This window comes from Rhamphochromis sp. 'chilingali' (genome assembly GCF_963969265.1).
Source record: "Rhamphochromis sp. 'chilingali' genome assembly, chromosome: 10".
NCBI classification, from domain to species: Eukaryota; Metazoa; Chordata; class Actinopteri; order Cichliformes; family Cichlidae; genus Rhamphochromis; species Rhamphochromis sp. 'chilingali'.
The window spans coordinates 6,983,417-7,002,572 of NC_137937.1; the positions used below are offsets into that span (position 1 = coordinate 6,983,417).

Sequence of the window (19,156 nt, forward strand, 5' to 3'; positions counted from 1 at the left end):
AAATTTTAGGACTGTCTAAACATTGTGTTGCAGTTACGGTTATTCTGTCCGTACCACACTTCCTATTCTCACGGGAATTAAATTTTAAGCTTGATGCTCACTACATATTCAAGAAAATTGCGTTTTTATTCACTTTAGCTTGGAGAATTGAACTTATTTGATATGTTCACCTCAGGCAAAGGGTTTATATATGGCATTGCGCTCATATATTTCGATCGTGAATGACACTAGACTGAGGCTTTCTTCATTTACTCCTCTGACCAGTGATTGTAGAATACTTTTATACCGCCACTGTTTTGTCAGTTGAACCAAAACTATATTTTGGATTAGCTGAACACAACTCTTGAACGGACGGACCGTAAGAGCGACTTCCGGTTAGCAACCAATCAGTGACGCCGTCTTTATGGTTTCCACAGTAACCGTTGCCTTTCCTTCTGCTAATTAATTAGCTGCTTAAAACTTGTGTAAGACGATTTTGCAATTGTTGTTATAATTTCTGAATAGTGACTTCCCAGCGCAACCAGCAAGATTTTAAATAATTATTTTACGGGTTTGCGAGCTAAGCTATCTTAGTCGACGACAGAAAGCGTAGTTACGTTAGCGTTAGCTGGCTAATCAAGCAAAGAAGAGCCACTAAGTGCATCAAATCACACTTTTCCAAGATGAGCGAACAGTTGAAATTCATCGTCGAACAGCTGAACAGGGAACCATTCAAGAAGAACTTCAATCTCATCACGTTTGACTCACTTGAACCGATGCAGCTGTTGCAGATTTTGAACGATGTTCTGGCTGAAATCGACCCAAAGGTGAACCGATACTTTTATCAGAAATCTTTACCAACACTAGACGCTAAAGTTCATTACACTTGTTTCAGGGTTAACACCGAGTGATTATGTGTGGTGTTCATAGAAATAACGTGAGACTCTCACTGATGTTTATTATTATAGCAAGCCATAGACATCCGTGAAGAAATGCCTGAACAGACTGTGAAGAGAATATGTGCTCTGTTGGGGATGCTGAAATACAAACCTCCTGGTAACCTCTCTGACGTGTAAGTATATGCAGGCACTTTCAGCTAAATTTCCCCTTATCTAATTCTGATGTTTATAATGTTGTCAAATTGTCGTTGTACGCTATTTCTTGTTTCACTCAAAGTGTTTTGTTAGGTTTTTTTTGTTTTTTTTTAAATTCAACATCTATAACATAAAATAGTTTCAGGGTAATTCTGGGAGACGGACACCTTCTTGACTTTGTAGATTAGGCTTCAAATTTTATTTATTGCTAAAGCTTGTATAGTCACGGCTGAATCAGGTGATCCTGAACCATCACGGTGCACTGAGCATCTCTTTCATCTCTTTCCACTATTCAAGTGTCTCTTGCAAATAATTTCAGGAAGGGTCCCCACCTCTGGTGGAACGTTTTGTTGGTATTGCTAAGTGAGTAACTGATCTTTTCCAGGCTTAAACAGGACATAAGGTCTCTCAGCCATTGAGAGTGGACTCTGTCTGGCCAGAAGAAGTGTTCAAGAATTGCAGACAGGGTTTGAAGTATGTTCCTCCAATACCTTTCAAGACTGGGACATGCCCATATGTACTGGGCATATGGCCCACAATGACGATTCAAAAATGTGTAAACACAGGATGTTTTGGCTTTTGATAAATGGGCCCTGTGAAAAATCTTAAAGTATAAAAGACCAATTGTTTGTATTTTGCCCTTGTTTCTCTATACTCTTTATTTTGTTTCCACTCACCCTTCAGCCAGTTCTGGCACATTGCTGACCTCACTTAGCCTGGTTCTGCCAGAGATCCTTTCCTGTTAAAAGGGAGTTCTTTCTTCTTGCTGTCACTAAGTGCTTGCTCACAGAGGACTGTGGGGCTGTTCTGTTTTTCTCTTTAATATCGTAGGGTTGTTAGCTTATGGTACAAAACACCATAAAATGATGGTTGCTGTGAACTAGCACTGTATAAATCAAATTAAATTAATTGATAAAATTAAACTCAACATGCACATCATTCATAGAGCTCTCATTTTTTTTCACCTTTTCCTTAGTTTTCACTGTTTACAGTGAATTCACATAAATAAAGTACCTTAAATCTTGTAATCACCTCACTACCAGTGAAACGCAGCAGTGGATCTTCCATGTTTTACCATTCACCTTCTGCAGTTTGAATCAGCTCTCCTCCTTCATCCCTCCCTGCAGAAGCAGCTTCAGACAGGGTCTGGTGACTGGCAGCAAACCTGTGATTCACCCAATCCTCCACTGGCTGCTGCAGAGAGTCCCTGAGCTGAAGAAGAGGACTTACTTGGCTCGTTTTCTTGTTAAGCTCGAGGTGCCTGCAGATTTTCTGCAGGATGATATCATCAATGACACTTATCACCAGGTTTGTCAGCATATTAAAGATACATACACCTCCTGGATTACTGGAACTGCTATTTTAATAAAAAGGTAAATAATGTGTGTTGACAGTATGAAGAGCTGGTGGAAGGATTTAAGACTTATCATAAGGAGTGTGAGCAGCTGAGGACTTCAGGCTTCTCCACAGCAGAAATAAGAAGGGTAACAAATACAGTGGTGTGAAAAAGTGTTTGCTACCTTCCTGATTTTTTTTCTTTTTTTTTTTTGTATGTTTGTCACACTTAAATATTTCAGATCATCAAATAAATTTAAGTATTAGACAAAGATAACACACGTAAATGCAAAATGCAGTTTCTAAATGAAGGTGTTTATTATTAAGGGGGAAAAAATCCAAACCTGGATGGCCCTGTGTGAAAAAGCTATTCCCCCTAAGCCTAATAACTGGTTGGGCCACCCTTGGCAGCAACAACTGCAATCAAGTGTTTGCGACAACTGGCAGTGAGTCTGCAGCGCTGTGGAGGAATTTTGGCCCACTCATCTTTGCAGAATTGTTGTAACACAGCGAAACTGGTGGGTTTTTGACCATGAACTTCCTTTTCAAGGCATCTCAATTGGGTTCAGGTCAGGTCTTTGACTAAGCCGCTTCAAAGTTATTATTATTTTTTCTTAAGCCATTCAGAGGTGGACTTGCTGGTGTGATTTGGATTATTGTCCTCCTGCAAATCCAAGAGCACTTCAGCTTGAGGTCACGAACAAATGGCCGTCATTCTCCTTTGTGATGCTTTGGTAGACGGCAGAATTCATGCTTCCATTTACTACTGCGAGACTTCCAGGTTCAGAGGCAGCAAAACATCCCAAACCATCACAATACCACCTCCAGGTTTTACTGTTGGCATAATGTACCTTTTTTTTTTTTTTTAATTATTATTATTTTTAAATGTGACATCAGCCTTTTTTCTTTTTGGGGTTAGGGTTAGGGTGTTCCTTTTGTGTTGTTTTTTAAGATATTTGTGCCTGCTCCAGCCATCACACCGGTTCTGTTTTCCAAAAATGTCGTTTATCAGAGTTAATTCTTGATTTAACATGAGCGGTAATTAGTTTTCCACACAGGACCAGGTAGGTCTGAAAAACTTTTCTCCCTTAATCAATGAAATCATCCTTTAAAAACTGCATTTTCTATTTATTCTGGTTATTTTTGTCTAATGTTAAAATGTGTTTGACCTGAAACATGTAAGTGTGATAATTATGCAAAACACTAGAAAATCAGGAAGGGTGCAAACACTTTTTCACACTGTAGTCACGCTTTACTCTTTACTACTTTTTACTACTCTTTACTACTACTACTACACTGCTTGTTAGAAGTTACTGATTATAATCTTTCGTCAGTATGAAACTCACATATTGATTTCAATTTATATTTGTTGTGTAATAAATGACAGTAGAACTTTTTCATAAGCTTAACTGACATTCATGACATTAATTCATCTTTTCTGCAATAACAGGACATTAGTGCCATGGAGGAAGAGAAAGACCAGCTCATCAAACGTGTGGAGAGGCTGAAGAAGAGGGTAAGGCAGACTGCTCTGGGAGGCTGCGGCACTCCTGCAATGCTTGGAAGGCTTTAGAATTGACTGTGGAATGAAAACATGACCTCAAACATATATTATCAGCTCCTCTAATAAACCTGACAGGGATGTGACAGGCTGCAAGGCTGCTTAACAAGGCTAGAAGTAATGAGGTGCTGAATTTCTAGGTCTTACTTACAGGCCCTGTTAAAAGGTGAAACCTGACTCTGTCAGAGGGCCGCAGTTATTTTTGCTGACCCTCCGATGACTGCCGCAGCACTGAATGGTGTTTTCTTTCCACTAGGTGGAGTCGGTGTCTAACCATCAGCGGATGCTGGAGCAGGCCAGGCAGCTGCGGGTGGAGAAGGAGAGGGAGGAGGCGCTGACTCAACAGAAGCAAGAGCAAAAGAATCAGGTAAATACTTGGGATTACTTGTGTCATTTATCAGCGCTTTTGTTCATCACAGTATATTTTAGCAAGTCATGACAGTCAAGTTAAACAAGTTTGTGGGCCGTTATGCACACTGCCTTTTCTCACTGTCTTTTGCTTCTCCTTTCTTGCTCAATGGAGTTTAAAAAAACAAAACTGTGTCTGGCACAATCTGGGTTTGGATTTAATGTGGAGTTTTCTGCTCACAGAGTTTTTATTGTTTGTTTTAGTTTTTTGTTTTCATTTCAGTTTAGTTTTGGCTGATACATCACAAGAAAGAAACTGAACTGAAATCTGTGTAGGAATTCTGTAAGAACAACAATGATTGTAGAAATATAATTTCTTGGGAAAAAGCTTTTAGAAACCTTATCTTGGGCCATTTTGGGCAACCTTTGTAAGCACCTTTTTATCACTTTTGGCTGTTGATTCTATAATAATTATCTGTCTGTGACTATTTTTGTTAGTGTTTAGTGAGCGTTGTCACACAGAATCAGCCCACCAAAGAGTCCAGTCTGGCCCACTGGCTGGCTTTGAACACTGTAAAGGAGGGCATAAATTTTGTGCTTGTTTGTAAGTTTTACAGCTTTTCCTGCTGATGTAGCCCTCACCCATGACCATTCATAATACACCAATGTCATTAACTAATAGAGAAACGGCAATGACAAAACAGAACAAGGATATTTTCTGTGAATTAACAAGTAATTATAAATGCAGCATATTCTGGGCAATGAGCTACCAGAAATTTTACTGTAATTTTAGACAATTATTTCTACAATTTAAGCCCTTTTTTTTAGTTGAGGTGACAGATTTCTGTCTTCTGTACACTGACAAAAAAGAGGAGTTTCACTGGTCACACAGTGAGCTGCATGCAACAAATGATATAAAATGAGTCTAATGTCTGTAGTTTAATGCTGTAAAATAACTGGCCAAATTGGTGCTCAGAGGATTTGCAGTGTGACTGCCAGGTGGCAAAACTAGATTCTAGAAGGACTTACTTTGCTGAGTGAGTTTTCTATTTTTGCATTTGTCAGATTTTAGCATTTAACATAAGAAGTGTACAACAGCAAAAAAATGCGATACAGCATTGCAAACAGTTGGCGCAGTCTCATTGGTATCAAACACATCCACGACTGCTGCCTCAGGCTGACTAACACATGTTAAAGTCTTCTTTTTATTTTCACTTTCATTGTTTCTAGATATTTTATAGACTGAAAACTGGCACATCAATGCAGAAAACAGGAAGATGATTTCATATGAAAATAGTGCTCTGATTTCCTGACAGTGCCTGTATCTGTGACTGTTTTTGTGTGTTCAGCTGTTTCAGGCTGAGCAGAGGCTGCTGAGATCAGAGCAGCAGTTGAAGGATTTGCGACAAGCTGCAGCAGATGCTAATCCAGAGAGTGAGTAGCCATGTCCCTGCTCCATGCATACAGCTGGATGGGTGGATTCAAGGTCACAACAGTGTGATGCTGGTGTCTCTCTGCTAACGGGCTTTCATCTGCTGAGACCCTCTGATTATGCTGATCTTTGAAGTGCTCTAATAGAGCTTATCTGATGGTGAAATTGTCGCCTTTTGTTCTCATCTGCTGTTGGCGTCTTTAGCCAAATGAGAGATTTACACATTTGCAGTTTCTAAAACGACTGCGGTGCAGACAGAGATGGACCTGCACAATTAAAGTCAATAATCAGAAGCGCTACAAATTTTTTAGGAACACTAAATGGGGCTGCTGATGTTTAGTATACATTTAATAAGCGCTTGTCTTTCTACAATAACATTTTGGCAGAATAGTTGTTTTACCATATATTTTTGATATTAGGCACTGAATGCCTGAAAGAGGTTTAAAATCGCTTAAAGAAAAGATTGGTCTCTTTCAGGCTTAATGAAGCGACTCGAAGAGGAGATCAAGATCAACTCCTACATGGTCTCTGAGAAGCTTCCCAAGGAGCTGGAGGGCATGAGGCGTACCGTGCAGTTCCTGCAGAAGGTGGCATCAGAGCCTGCGATGGGCCAGGCTGATCTCCAGGAGCTGGAGGACAAGGTCTGGAGGACCAGGGTTTGGTATTATGCTTGTGTACCTTCAAGATTCTAAATGTCCTTTAATTTCCTCTTTCACAGATTAAAGAAGCAGATTCTCAGATAAACCAGCTGATTGAGAAGAGGATGATGAGATATGACCCCATGGATGACAAACTCTCCCTTTACAGACAACAGGTGCTGACTGTGTTCATTCTTTCAGTCATCTTTCATTGTTCTGTCTAGTTTTGACTCTTTAATCAGCTACATTTTTTTCCCACAGGTTAAAAGGAACCTTAATGTAATTCATGTTAAGAACACTGTTACTTCTGAGATCATAATATAAAGTTGTAGCCGAGCAATAACCAAACAAATTTTGATACAGTTGTGCCAAACATCATATTTAATTACTTTAAAATGAGGCTCTTAGGGAACAATGTCTCATTTTGTTAATTGCTTCTTCTGCTCACATCTATGGTAAGAGCCACGAGGTGAGGAATCCAGGATGTGCAATTTGTGGTATGATAAAAGGGGCATGTCTGCACCAGTATAGTACACACACCATACAAACTGGAAATTTTGGATGTTTATGGAACAGAGACCTTTCAGAATCCACAAAAGGGACTACAGAATTATATTCATAACAGAGTTGGAGGAAAGATTGATTGCTGAGCAAATGGAGCTTGCATAAGTGTGCGTAGAACATGCAAATAGACCAAAGGATAGGCCTGAATGCAAAACATCTTACTGTGACCCTGTGTTTATTTCAGAAAACTCAAATTCTTAAGATGTATATTGTACAATCATTCATCCCTTTGTCCATCTGTTCCTAAATAGGTTAAGATATTTTTCATTTGAAAGGTCAACGACTGAGCACTAGTGATCTTTATTCTGTTCTCAGTGTGTGTCATAGGAAAAATGTTGTTTTTTTTTTCCAGCTCTTTCATTTTCTCATATTTTCCATGGATTTATCGTGTTTGTATACGTCTATAACCTGACCCTTGTAGGCCTCCATCATCGCTCGAAGGAAGGAGTCAAAGGCAGAGGAGCTTCAGGAAGCAAGGGAGGAGCTGGCTGCGGCAGAGAGGGAGCTGAGGCAGAGGACAAACCAGACACAAGGCTCAGATGGGGAAGAGGTCATTCGTGGTGATGAGGTACACTGCCGGTTCACACACTCACTGCAATATTTGCTGGGGATTTTTGTGTGTGTGCGTGTGTGTTTTGTTTTTTTTTTTTGTTTTTTTTTGTTTTTGTTTTTTTTTGGGGCTCCACAAAAAATGAGTTTTTAGAAACAGGACACCGCTATCATCTCCAGCTTTATCAAAGAAAGTGCTAGAAGATTTGCAATCCACAGAAAACACAAGAGGCTATTTTTGTTCTTATCCAAACACAGACAGGCTCACTGTCTAATGTTACTTATCCCTTTTCCCTGCTCTCCCCCACATTCCCATGCACAGTCATAAATAGAACACAAAAGAGAGAATGTCCAGAACAAGGATTGTACTGGACAAACTTCCTGAAAGTTGGCCTTTTTCTTAATCTTTAGTGTAATCAGTCTCCTAATTCAAGTCAGCTGGACAAAAAAACCTTGAGCAGTCTTTGGGTATAGAGACTTTGCTCTCTATTTATATCCCATGACAAGATGTACTCCTTGTCCTTTCAGACACGTGATATGGTTTACTCATGCCGATCAGTTGAAGTGAACTTAACATAGAATAAACTTAAACAAAATCTGGCGCTTGAATCAAAAAAGACTTGAGCAATCACTTCTCAGCTGGCCAGTAGACTAAATTTAAAGTTACAGAGCTGACAGTGACTGCTCTGAAAGAGCAGAGAGATCCTAATGAATGGGAGCTGCGCTGGGACCATCAGAGCTCAATTTTCTAGAATCAGTTTCCATGGTTTCCTAAAGCTGACACCAGCACAGCGCAGCAATATTGCTGGGCCCAAAGTTGGATCCATGATCCCTAAAAACAAAAACAAAAAAAGATTTTGTACACTGTGATTTTCATCCCAAAATTGTTAGTACAACCAGTAAAAGCATGTAGTAATGAGCCCCAAAACCTGTTGAAATCCAGGCTGTTCCCCAAAAGGCACCAAAGCCAGAACAGCTCTGCATTGACATTATGTTAGTGGTAAAGAGGATGAAAACACAACAGACCTCACAGCAGAGTTTCCATTTAATGTAAAATGGAAACGCGGCACTTTTGCAAATTCTTTTCCTGGGAGCGTACTGTTAGAGTGATGCAGATTCTCAGCTGAGGGAACACATTTTATATGGCAGCCTTTTGAACCACAGAACAAGCTGCATGAACTGTGTTGGCAAAGGAATGCATTAAGTTGCTGATGTGGAAAATGTGAGTTTGTATGTAACTATTAACTACATTAATAGTAAAATACGTTATTATATTGCATCATTATTTTAAACAAATGTGACAAATGGACATGTTTGGTTACACAAAAAATAGACACAAACTCTCCACCACAAAATATAGTTAGAAACAGTGAAGTATGAGGCACACTATTATATTTTACATTAGTCATGACAATGTATTACAATCAATTTGAGACTCTTTAACTGAAATTAGAGAGCTGTTTGTAGAAACAAAGAGGCCCTTGAGACGACACATGAATGAAGTGAATGGAAAATGTTTTGTCAAACACGGCTTATCAGACTCCTCCTGTAGTTTCGGGCTATCAGCCGCAGTGGAGATGATCACTTTACCAGAGGTATTTTCCATTCTGACCATTACGTGTCATCACATGCCGCCCACCAACTGCAGGGTCTCTCTGAGGGGGGATGACGACATCTGTTCGTCATTGGTTGGAAAGTAACAAGAAACCATTTTAACCAGCATCCTCGTCACTCTGGTTAAATTTAGTCTTACTTCAGTCACAAATCCGACTAACGCTTTTTTTGAAAACTTGAAATAATGTGGATTTATTTTGATTTCCTGCTGTTTGTCCCACGTGCAGTTATTTGGAGCATACGCTGCACGGTTGAGGGTTTTGTTAACTGGTCTGCATGTGTGTGGGTGTACTGCTGAATGAGCCACCGTCCATTTTAACAGCAGTTGTTTTGGGGATACAGTGTCAGGAACACTATGCAGTATAATTCTGCTGTGTTAATTCCTCTTGCGGTCACGTCTGCCCTTGACGTTCCAAAATACACAAAGAATAAATGTGCGCACAAACACACACACATTGATCCGCATGAAGCACATTCTGTGATTTCTGGGGCTGTTCTTCTGTGTCCGTGTTCATTTATAGCTGCTCTTCATTGTGGAGGAGTTTCAGTGTGTCCCAGCAGACATTTGGGGTGGGGAGTAAGTGAGCATCCACTTAAAGCAGTTATTCTGTCAGATGAAGCTGTTTGCTGCACATAGCTGGCTGTGAATCTCAAAGGATCGGGTGACTCTTTCAGATCATAGCATGGCCTCCAGGCCTCCTCATTGCAGCCGCTGCTGTTCTCTAATCCCTTCCCTCCCCTGGCTCAAGCCATTGTCTTCTCCTGTAGCCTTTCATAGTATCACAGCTGTGCCGGACACCATGCCTCCAAATATAAACTGTGTTTAGGCCTCTTTCATTGCAGTTTCCATATCAACTTTACACTTTCTTTGTTATAGCAGGTTTTAATGTGCTTCACAGAACCATCAATAATATCAAAATGTATGTGTCTTGGTATTTTGAAGGACCTATAATCAATATTTACATTAGATAAATGGGGAGGGTTGCATCAGGAAGTGCAGGTGACGTAAATTCTTTGCCAAATCAAACACGCAGGTCATCAAGAGTGAGACTTCTATATCGGATTGGTCGGGTCCCAGGTCAACAACAACCACCTCCAGTACTGTTGGCCAGCAGTGTGCCAGTGGAAACTGTGTTACTGTTGGCCGGGGAAGCGTGTTCGGAGGTAGTAAGGGAAGGAAAGGCACGAGTGTGGGGGTGTGAATAGGGACCTGAAATGTAGGGATTATGATTGGTAGAGGGAGAGAGATGATTGACATGATGGGGAAAAAAGGAAGGTGGATATATTGTGCAGGAGACTACTTACAGGGAAACAAGGTCAGAAGCATTAGAGATATACTCAAGCTGTTCTCCCATAATGTAGATATGTAGAGAAATGAGCAGGGGTGAGCTTGCGTGAAGAGTAAGTGAATAGTGTTGTGGAGGTGAAGAGAGTATCAGATAGGATGATGAGCTTGAAGCTTGAAATTGAAGGGGTGATGATGAATGTTGTCAGTGTGTGTGTGTGTGTGTGTGTGTGTCCAACAAATTGAATATTAGGTAGAAAAGGGAAAGGAAGTGGCAGAGAGGGGAGAGAGTGGTGTTTGGAGGAGACTTCAGTGGACACGTAGATGAAGGACAGAGGTGAGGAGGTGGTGTTGGGCATGGATGGTATTAAGGATAGAAATGCAGAGAGACAAATGGTAAAGCTGTGGTGTTCACATACTTTAAGAGGTGATGTAAATGAGTGGAGGTAGGTGCATGCAGATGGCCTATATTCTATGCAGAAGGTACAATATGAAAGAGTTTGGATACTGCAAGGTGGGGTCCAGGGAGAATCTGAGTCTGTAGGATCACATTAAGAAGAAGAAGCAAGTGAAGCCAGAGGCAAAGATTAAATGGTGGAAGCTGAAGAAGGAAGAATGTTGAGCCAGAGTTCAGGCAGGATTTGAGCTTGTCTCAAATCCTGCCTGAACTCTGGCTCAACAAAAGTAGCGAAGAGTTACCAGATGAATTGGTGAGGAAAGAAAACAAGGAATTTGTCTTCTTTCCTGGAGGTATGATCTAGAGAGAAGAGGACTAAAAGTCGGTAGTAGTAAGACAGAATGGATACGTGTACTCGAGAGGGAGGCAGGTGGAAAGGTGAAGTAGCAAGTAGAGGTAGTAAAGTTAGTTGACTTCAAATATCTGGGAGCAGCAGCTCACAAGAGAGGTGAAGGAGAGTGCAGGCAGGGCGGCTGGGGACGAGTATCAGAGGTGACATTTGACATTAGGATAGCAGTGAGAGTGAAAGGGAAGGTTTACAAGACGGCATTGACACCTGCTATGATTTAATGTTAGCAGATGGTGGCACTGGAAAAAAGACAGGAGGCAGAGCTGTAAGTGCCAGAGTTGATACTAAAATCTTTGATGGAAGCGAGGGAAGTACTAGAAATGAACACATCAGAGGTACAGTCAGGTTGAGTTGTTTGGAGACAGTCAGAGAGGTAAGGCGGGGATGGTTTGGGCATGTGTAGAGGAGGCATAGTGGACATATTGAATATAGAGCTGCTGGGTATTTTCATGCAACCTTTGAGTAACACTAAGGCTACGTTCACACTGCAGGTCTTAATGCTCAAATCCGATTTTTTGATCAAATCCGATTTTTTTTTTTTTTTTGTCTGCTCGTTCGCACTACAAATAAAAGTGTTCTTATCTTCTCCTGTGCTGATAATTGGCGTCTGTCAGTGACGTAAAAAATGGATTTAATGCGACTTGACCGTTCAAACAGCAGTCGCTTTCTGAAACATCGGATATGTATCGGATTCAGTACCACATACGAAAGTGACCCAGATCGGATTTGAAAATATCGGATTTGTGCCGTTCACACTGTCATACCATGATCGGATATGTGTCGCATAGGGTCAAAAAAATCGGATTTGATGCGCTTTCGCCTGCAGTGTGAACGTAGCCTAAATGATCTTGTTCACAGCTACAGCTAATTCAGATTCACTAATTAAACAAACAAGCATGTCTTTGGACTGTGGGAGTAGGCCGGAGTACCTGGAGAGAACCCATGCAGCCACTAGGAGAACACGCAAATAACGCAATAATGCAATCTGTCAGCTGGTTTTAATTCCAGTATTAATTACTGCACCACCAAAAAACCCAAAAGCAATAACAATCTGCCCAAAATGTGTTTATCCAGGACTTACAGGCATGTCCATAATGTGTTCCTTCGCATTTGTGACTAATGCCGAATTCTGTTTCATTGTTCTTCTAAGATGAAACGATTAGTGGCGAAACTCCGCAGCAAGGGAACAGTATACAAGAAGAAACGCCAGGAAATCGCTGAGCTGAAAGCAGATTATGGAGTCGTGCAGCGCACAGAGGAGATTCTCAAGCAGAGACATGATGCTGTCCAGCAGAAACTGGTAATTCCTGATTTTGAATTTCATGTGAGAGAAGCAGAATCATTCATTTATTTACAATAAAGCAGAGGAAGGACTGGGATTCACAACTTTATGTTACTTTGTGAAGACTATTGTGATGCTATTGTGAGGGAAGTCTCATTAAAGACACCCTTCAGTAATAATTTAATATTTAGTATTTGGACCTGGACCAGAGAAATCTTCCTAACTGCTCCTGCTGTCCTCTCTGAACTGTCATATTCATACAATAACCGCCCCACCTCCTCCCCCTTCGTCATACTGTCAGTCCAAATGTGTTGTTTTCACTTGATCCTCCCATTCACATACTCTCTGCTAACAGTGAAGTGGTAGAAGTTTCCTAGAAAGGGCTTCACACCTTTGTGTGGTCCCAGCACCTGACTTGTTGATGGGCTCTCTGACGCAGGCTGAGCTACTATTTCTGACGGTTCCATCTGCTGCTCTTCCTCTGTCTGCATCCCACACAAGGATTTGATAAAGCAATGGACGTTTTTTTTAAAGCATCATACCTCCTTATGCATTTCAGAGATCAAATGACAGACACCCTGTTAATGTTAATTTTACGTGGAGCAATATTCAGCCCCAATTCCATGAAATGTATAAATTGTAAATGAAAACAGAATGCAGTGGCTTGCAAATCTCATAAACCCACATTTTATTCAAAATGGAGTATTAAAACCTATCAAATGTTTAATGTGAGAACATTTTAAGAAATATATTAGCCTTTTTTCAATTTGATGCTCTTTTTATACCCAATCATTTATTGACCTGTTGACAGTAACACGATTGGTTCCTGAAATGGTGAAATGTTTCAGTTTAAACAGCTGGTATGTTTTCTTGGTTGTATTGTGAATAAAATATGGGTTTATGAGATTTTCAGATTGCTGCGTTCTGTATTAATTTGCATTTTATGCAGAATCCCAATTATTGGGGAATTTAGGTGGTATGTCTGAAATCAAAGACAATATTCCTAATCATTAAAAAAAACAATATCTGACTATTTGTGCTGTGTTTTAAAGCAAGCCGTGGAGGCTGAGAAGGGTATCTCTGGGTACAGTGATACTCAGGAAGAGCTGGAGAGGGTTTCTGCCATCAAGAGTGAGCTAGATGAGAAGAAGGGCCGCACTCTGGATGACATGTCTGAAATGGTGACTATACTTTTTGGGGGTTTTTTTTAAATCTGAAGTGCTTTTTGACTTACTGTAGGCTTAGTAGTTACTATAGATACATACTGATTATCGATTATTTAGTCTGTTCTCAGTGAGTTCATATAAAGCCAGGAGAAGAAACAACTGAATGTTTAAAGCAGTCTGCACTCTGAGCTTTTGATTGACATGGGTTACTTGTACCTCATTATTTGAACTTTTAGCCATCTTGCTAAGAGCGTATGAGCAATCACTATTGGAACATTGTATTTATGACAGAAAATAAGGAAAAGCAGAGCATGTCCAATTTAATGTTCTTCACATCTTCATTCGGACGTAGCCAACACAGTTACAGACAGAACCCCGATAAGCATGCAGTGTCTACCATAGGCGTAAAAGGCTTATTGCACATGTGCCAACAAATACTGTTAGCATTGATGATAAAGTGAACTTAAATGACATGATTGTCTCCAGTGTTGTCAGTTAAAGCATAACTTTAACTTTAACAATGTGTGTCTGTGTACATGTGTGTCTGTGTGTGTAGGAGAATATGATATGCCACTGAAAAGAAAAGCACCAGTGTTGCAGTTTAATTGATTGAAGCCCATTTAGCTGATTCAGTTTTAGGGCCCTTGTATTGTGGATACAGGCTCACTGTAATTTGTAATAGACTTTTTTTTCTTCTTCTTTTACCGCCCACATTTTGTTTTCCCACAGCAGGGAAAGGGTGAAATTTATGATCCTGTCTTGAGCTGGACAGTGAACCAGCATGCGCACACACACAGTCCATGATTTGAACTATTCATTTAGCCACCATTTATTTATCTGCACTTTCCCTGGAGTTTGGCCTTTAGGGAGTTTATGAAAGTCTAAAATAACTACAGCCAAGTGAAAATTCAGCACAAGTTAGCAAATAATAACCTCTGTGTTGATGCTCGGGATATTTAATTAAAGCTGAAAGTTTGATTTTATTGTTATCAGTAATGGGAAGTTACAACAAGAATACTAGTTCATAACTTCCATCATCATCCTTTTGTGTGGAAGCCCAGGACATCAGTTGTGACTTTTTTATGAATTCGGTAGCGTGTGTACTTCTGCAGACTGTAAGATTGCTTGTTAATGATGATATCAAATATACCTGGATCCATGCTGAAAGGACGCTGTTACACTAAAATTTTAAAATGGCATTTCAAACCCATAAAACTGAAATCTGGAATGTTTCAATCAATACTTACTTACTTACACACACACACTATAGGCACTTTCTCCAAATGTTGATCTGGTTGACAATGCTGTCTAACTTCATCATTAGTCACAGTCGTATTACCTGCTGTTTACTCTTAAGTCTGTGAATGCATACAAAAGTACATGTGTGTGTGTGATTATTGTAGGACTCCTTTTTTGTGTTTTGTTTTTATTGTTAATGCAGTGTGTGCCGTTATCTTGTGTTTTTTGAAGGTGAAGAAGCTAAACTCAATGATAGTGGAGAAGAAGTCTGCGCTAGCACCAATTATTAAAGAACTGAGGTCACTGAGACAGCAGAGTCAGGTGAGCATCATCTGAATTAATAAACGAGAACTTCAAAAAAACCTCACGGCACATCAAACGGTGTTTGTAAAGACAGTTTGATGTGCCAAAGACCACACCGAAACAAGGGCCTTCAGCTCACATGACAAAGCAGCATCCCTGTTTAACACCCAGCCTGTCAGAAAAAGGATCCTGGCAAGAATTTGGTACGGATTTTTCATTACAGAGTATAACTTTCAGAAAGAGTGGGTAATTCATGCTCCAAAATAACTTCGGCGAGTCCTAATTCTGTTTCTGCGAACAAGTAGAAGTTCACTTTTATATTGTGCTACCATGGACAAGGTCCATTAGGAGTAATTTGCATGATCCATAAATCAATGTATAATGGGAAAGCATCCTGCATCCCTGAGCTAGAGCAGAGGATTTAATTTTCCTACATGTGTGCCCAGAATTGCTCTTACATCTCAATGGGTCACGTCTGTTAATGAAGAGCTGCAACGGGAAGACATAGACTCTGTAAAAAGTTAAAGTGCTAAAACTACAGCTGGGATCTTTTGTTGACATTAAACAGTGCTGTGAGCGGGACACGAGTGTTGATAATAGTGCATTTGTCTCAGTTCTGACTGTCTAGTAATGGATTTGCTTTTCTGTTCCGGTGTGTCCTGCTCGGATTCTTCATAGGAGTTAGGCCAAGAGTATGAAGAAAAGAAGGCACAGTATGAAAGCTGTGCTGCTGGTTTGGAGAGCAACAGATCAAAACTGGAGCAGGTATAATTATTATAGTGCAAGGGTTTCATATGCACAGCAGTTTAGGTGAATTTTACGTGCTTTTTTTCCCCGTGTGTTAGTACATGTTTGATCTTTAGCATGGTTATATAAGAACGCCCATCCTCTCTTTAAATCACAGGAGGTGAAAGCACTGAGGGATGAGATGGCACAGAAGGAAAACCGATACCATCATATCAACACCATGTCACAGGCAAGTATTTTGAAAAGATACAGTAGTTACTTAAAGCAGGACCAGAGACTGTGCACTGTTATCGCTGTTTTTAAGCCAAATTAGAAACATGAGTGCATACAATGTTGCAGCATTTTGTAAGCCACCTGCCCCCACAAGCACCCACTGGGACAAACTGTAAACTCGGATCTGTGCCTCTCTGTCCTCGGCAGATCCTTGAGATGCAAATACAGAGGGCAGCTGAGGAGATGAAGGCCTACGTGTCTCCTGATCCGCAAGAGAAGAAGAAAGCCATGAGGTGAGCCTGCTGAGCCAGGCCAGCCAGCTGCTTGCGAGATGAATGGCCTTTTTTATTTCAGCAGGCTCTCGTTACACTAAAGCCAGTTAATCTACTGCCACTGTTTCCTTGCTGTTGTGATGACACACCTTTATTTTTAATACATGGGGTGAAATCAGCTTGAGAAATGGCTGTTGCACACATGTTACTAATCTTCCTCTTGTTCACTGTAGGGAAGTGTACATGAAGAATATTTCCGAACAGGAGTTACTTGGCAAGGTGAGAAAAGTGTGCTGAGCGAGTGTTGACCCAGCAGATTCTAGGACGGGTCAATACTTGGAAATATTCCTTTATTCTGTCAAGAACAAGATCTGAGGACACACAGGTTAGCCAAGGTGGTTTCACAGAGTTTGCTTTGGAAGTAAAGTACCGTAATGCATAGTAAGGAATACACCTGAACATTCACATCAGGACACAAAACCAAACAATAAATTATATGTATTACTCTATAAAAGTGCAAGCAAATTCTTTATAGAATTCTCTAGAAATGCCATAAATATGCATCTAGTTTGCAGAGTTGAGGTTATATTAACATATATGGCATCAAATCTGAATTCTGTCTTTGAATAAATGCCAGTTGTTTTTATCTCAGGTCTACAGAGGACAGTAGAATGTCATAATGAGACAGATTTAACATACTTTTGTTTGCACCAGGTTGGCACAAATGTGATCATGTTGGGGTTCATTTAATTTTGAGCAAACGGAGTCTGCGCTGGGTATTTTTCACCAATATCTCTTTTCACGTGTGGTCTCCAGAAGTTGCGAGAGGAACAGAAGACGGTGAGGGAGAGCCACAGCGCCAACATGGAGCAGGTGAAGATGTGGCGTGACCTAGAGCAGCTGATGGAGTGCAAGAGGCAGTGCTTTATAAGGGCAAAGAACCGGGAGTCTATCGGTCAGATCATCCAGGAGGGAGGGGAGGACAGGCTGGTGCTGTGAGGAGTCATCTAGGAATGATGGGCTGTGATTCCACTGAGTTCAGCTTAACAGAGTTTCTGTCATCGTTCTGTCACAGGCTTAATTTTCCTCATATATCTCTTCTCTTTATACTCAGCTGTTGTTTCACTTGGAACCAGACCACTAACCTAAAGAGGTGGCGTGGTTTAAGATGCTTTTGAATCTCCAACTTAAAGAACACGTGCAGCGGCACAGGGGTTTTCACTTTCTGTGGCCCACAGGAGACTCCTTTCAATCAGAGTGTCCAAAGATAACAGGATACAAAGTGGTGCTCTTGGGATGTGGCCACAGTCAACTATTATTGGCACTGCCAACCATGACCTTGAGCATGGGTTGAGATTCCAGTTTTGGAATTCACTGGGAGCCCCCACTGCATTGAAACAGTCAAAATATTCTGCTTGTGGAATACTGTAATGGATCCTTTTTTTCAATATGGTTGTTCATATTTCCTGTGTTTTTCTATTAAATATATTTAATAATGATTTTGACTCATGTTTTCATTGTGACAGAGAAAAATATATGAATGTAAATTAGGAAAGCTATGTAGACTGTTGGAGTTTAAAAGAGCAGTTGGTCTGTCCTATTCATTGCCTTCATTTGTTCTGTTTTGTTTTTTCACCATGAATCAATTTTGCATCATATCTGAAAGCAAAAACTTTTATTTGGATGATGAAGATTCATATCTTTTTTAGCAGGTAACACGACACACACGTCTGCCCACTGACTTTTCAGTGTGACACGTCATTCCCAGCAAATGTCTTCATGGATGTTTCAGGGTCTCGACCTCCCCCTCTCCCACAGGAACTTAATCTGCTGTTGACAGCCAATGTTAGTGGCCCTTGTGCCAAACGGATCAAGTGTGCTTTGTAAAAGGCTGCTTGATGTCCAGCTGGCTGGTGCCATGTTATTGTTGTTACAACACCTTGTGCTTCTTGGGACCTTATTAAGACATTAACAGATGATGCACGCCAGTCCTGTAAAACATCTGACAGCACTACCCTCTGAAGACCCCAGAGGAGGGCGGGGGATCCTTTTACACCTTTACAGAAAATTGGACCTTTGTTTTGCAAACACCTTTCACTTTAAACCTTATCTTTTTGTGGTATTGGTATGTCTCTGCTACTAGCTGGTGTAAATAAATGTTCCAATTTTCTAAGACCATCTCAATCCCCCCCCCCCCCCCCCCCCCCCCCCCTAATTAAAGCGGTGATACATTAAACGAGCAATGGACTTTTTGTATTTGGATGCCTTCATTCTGTCTGCATGAAGCTGCCTATAAAGCTGTATAAGCACATTTGGGCAGAGCATTGCAAGATTATTGTAGTTAATAAAAACTAAAAAGGTATGTGGAATGATTTTTTTAGGTAATTAAATATCATATTTGGGAAATTGTGGTAATATTTACTTAAGACTTAAACTGAAAAAAAAAATCAAAAAGGCGTCTTTACTTTCAGTCTTAAGCTCTTGCTCGTCCCCTCGTATTACCTGTTTATATATATTTTTTTATTAATACAGGACCATCAGGGCTGCCCGCCCATGTTCAGTGTTGAATGAAAAGGACATTGAGAGGACATGCTTAAAAAAAATTTTAAAAAGCAAAACCACCACCTTTGCTGCTGCAGAAATCTCCTTGAAATGTCATGTTTCTCTCAAAATATTATAATAAATTTCTGATGTTGTGTTTTTATTGTGATGTACGGAAGAGGATTAGG

General features: G+C 40.4%; 1 protein-coding gene across 1 annotated transcript; it reads left to right on the top strand.

The window, feature by feature from the left end:
• Positions 1-386: 386 nt before the first annotated feature.
• On the top strand, positions 387-17,913 carry ift81 (intraflagellar transport 81 homolog). The gene is made up of 18 exons (XM_080893009.1): positions 387-806; positions 948-1,051; positions 2,201-2,381; positions 2,468-2,557; positions 3,859-3,924; positions 4,226-4,336; positions 5,667-5,751; positions 6,227-6,390; positions 6,468-6,563; positions 7,373-7,519; positions 12,356-12,505; positions 13,540-13,668; positions 15,124-15,213; positions 15,874-15,960; positions 16,100-16,171; positions 16,363-16,448; positions 16,661-16,706; positions 17,244-17,913. Exons 1-18 carry the CDS (start codon positions 663-665, stop codon positions 17,424-17,426), a joined length of 2,031 nt encoding a protein of 676 aa, XP_080749135.1. The 5' UTR covers positions 387-662; the 3' UTR covers positions 17,427-17,913.
• Positions 17,914-19,156: the final 1,243 nt, after the last annotated feature.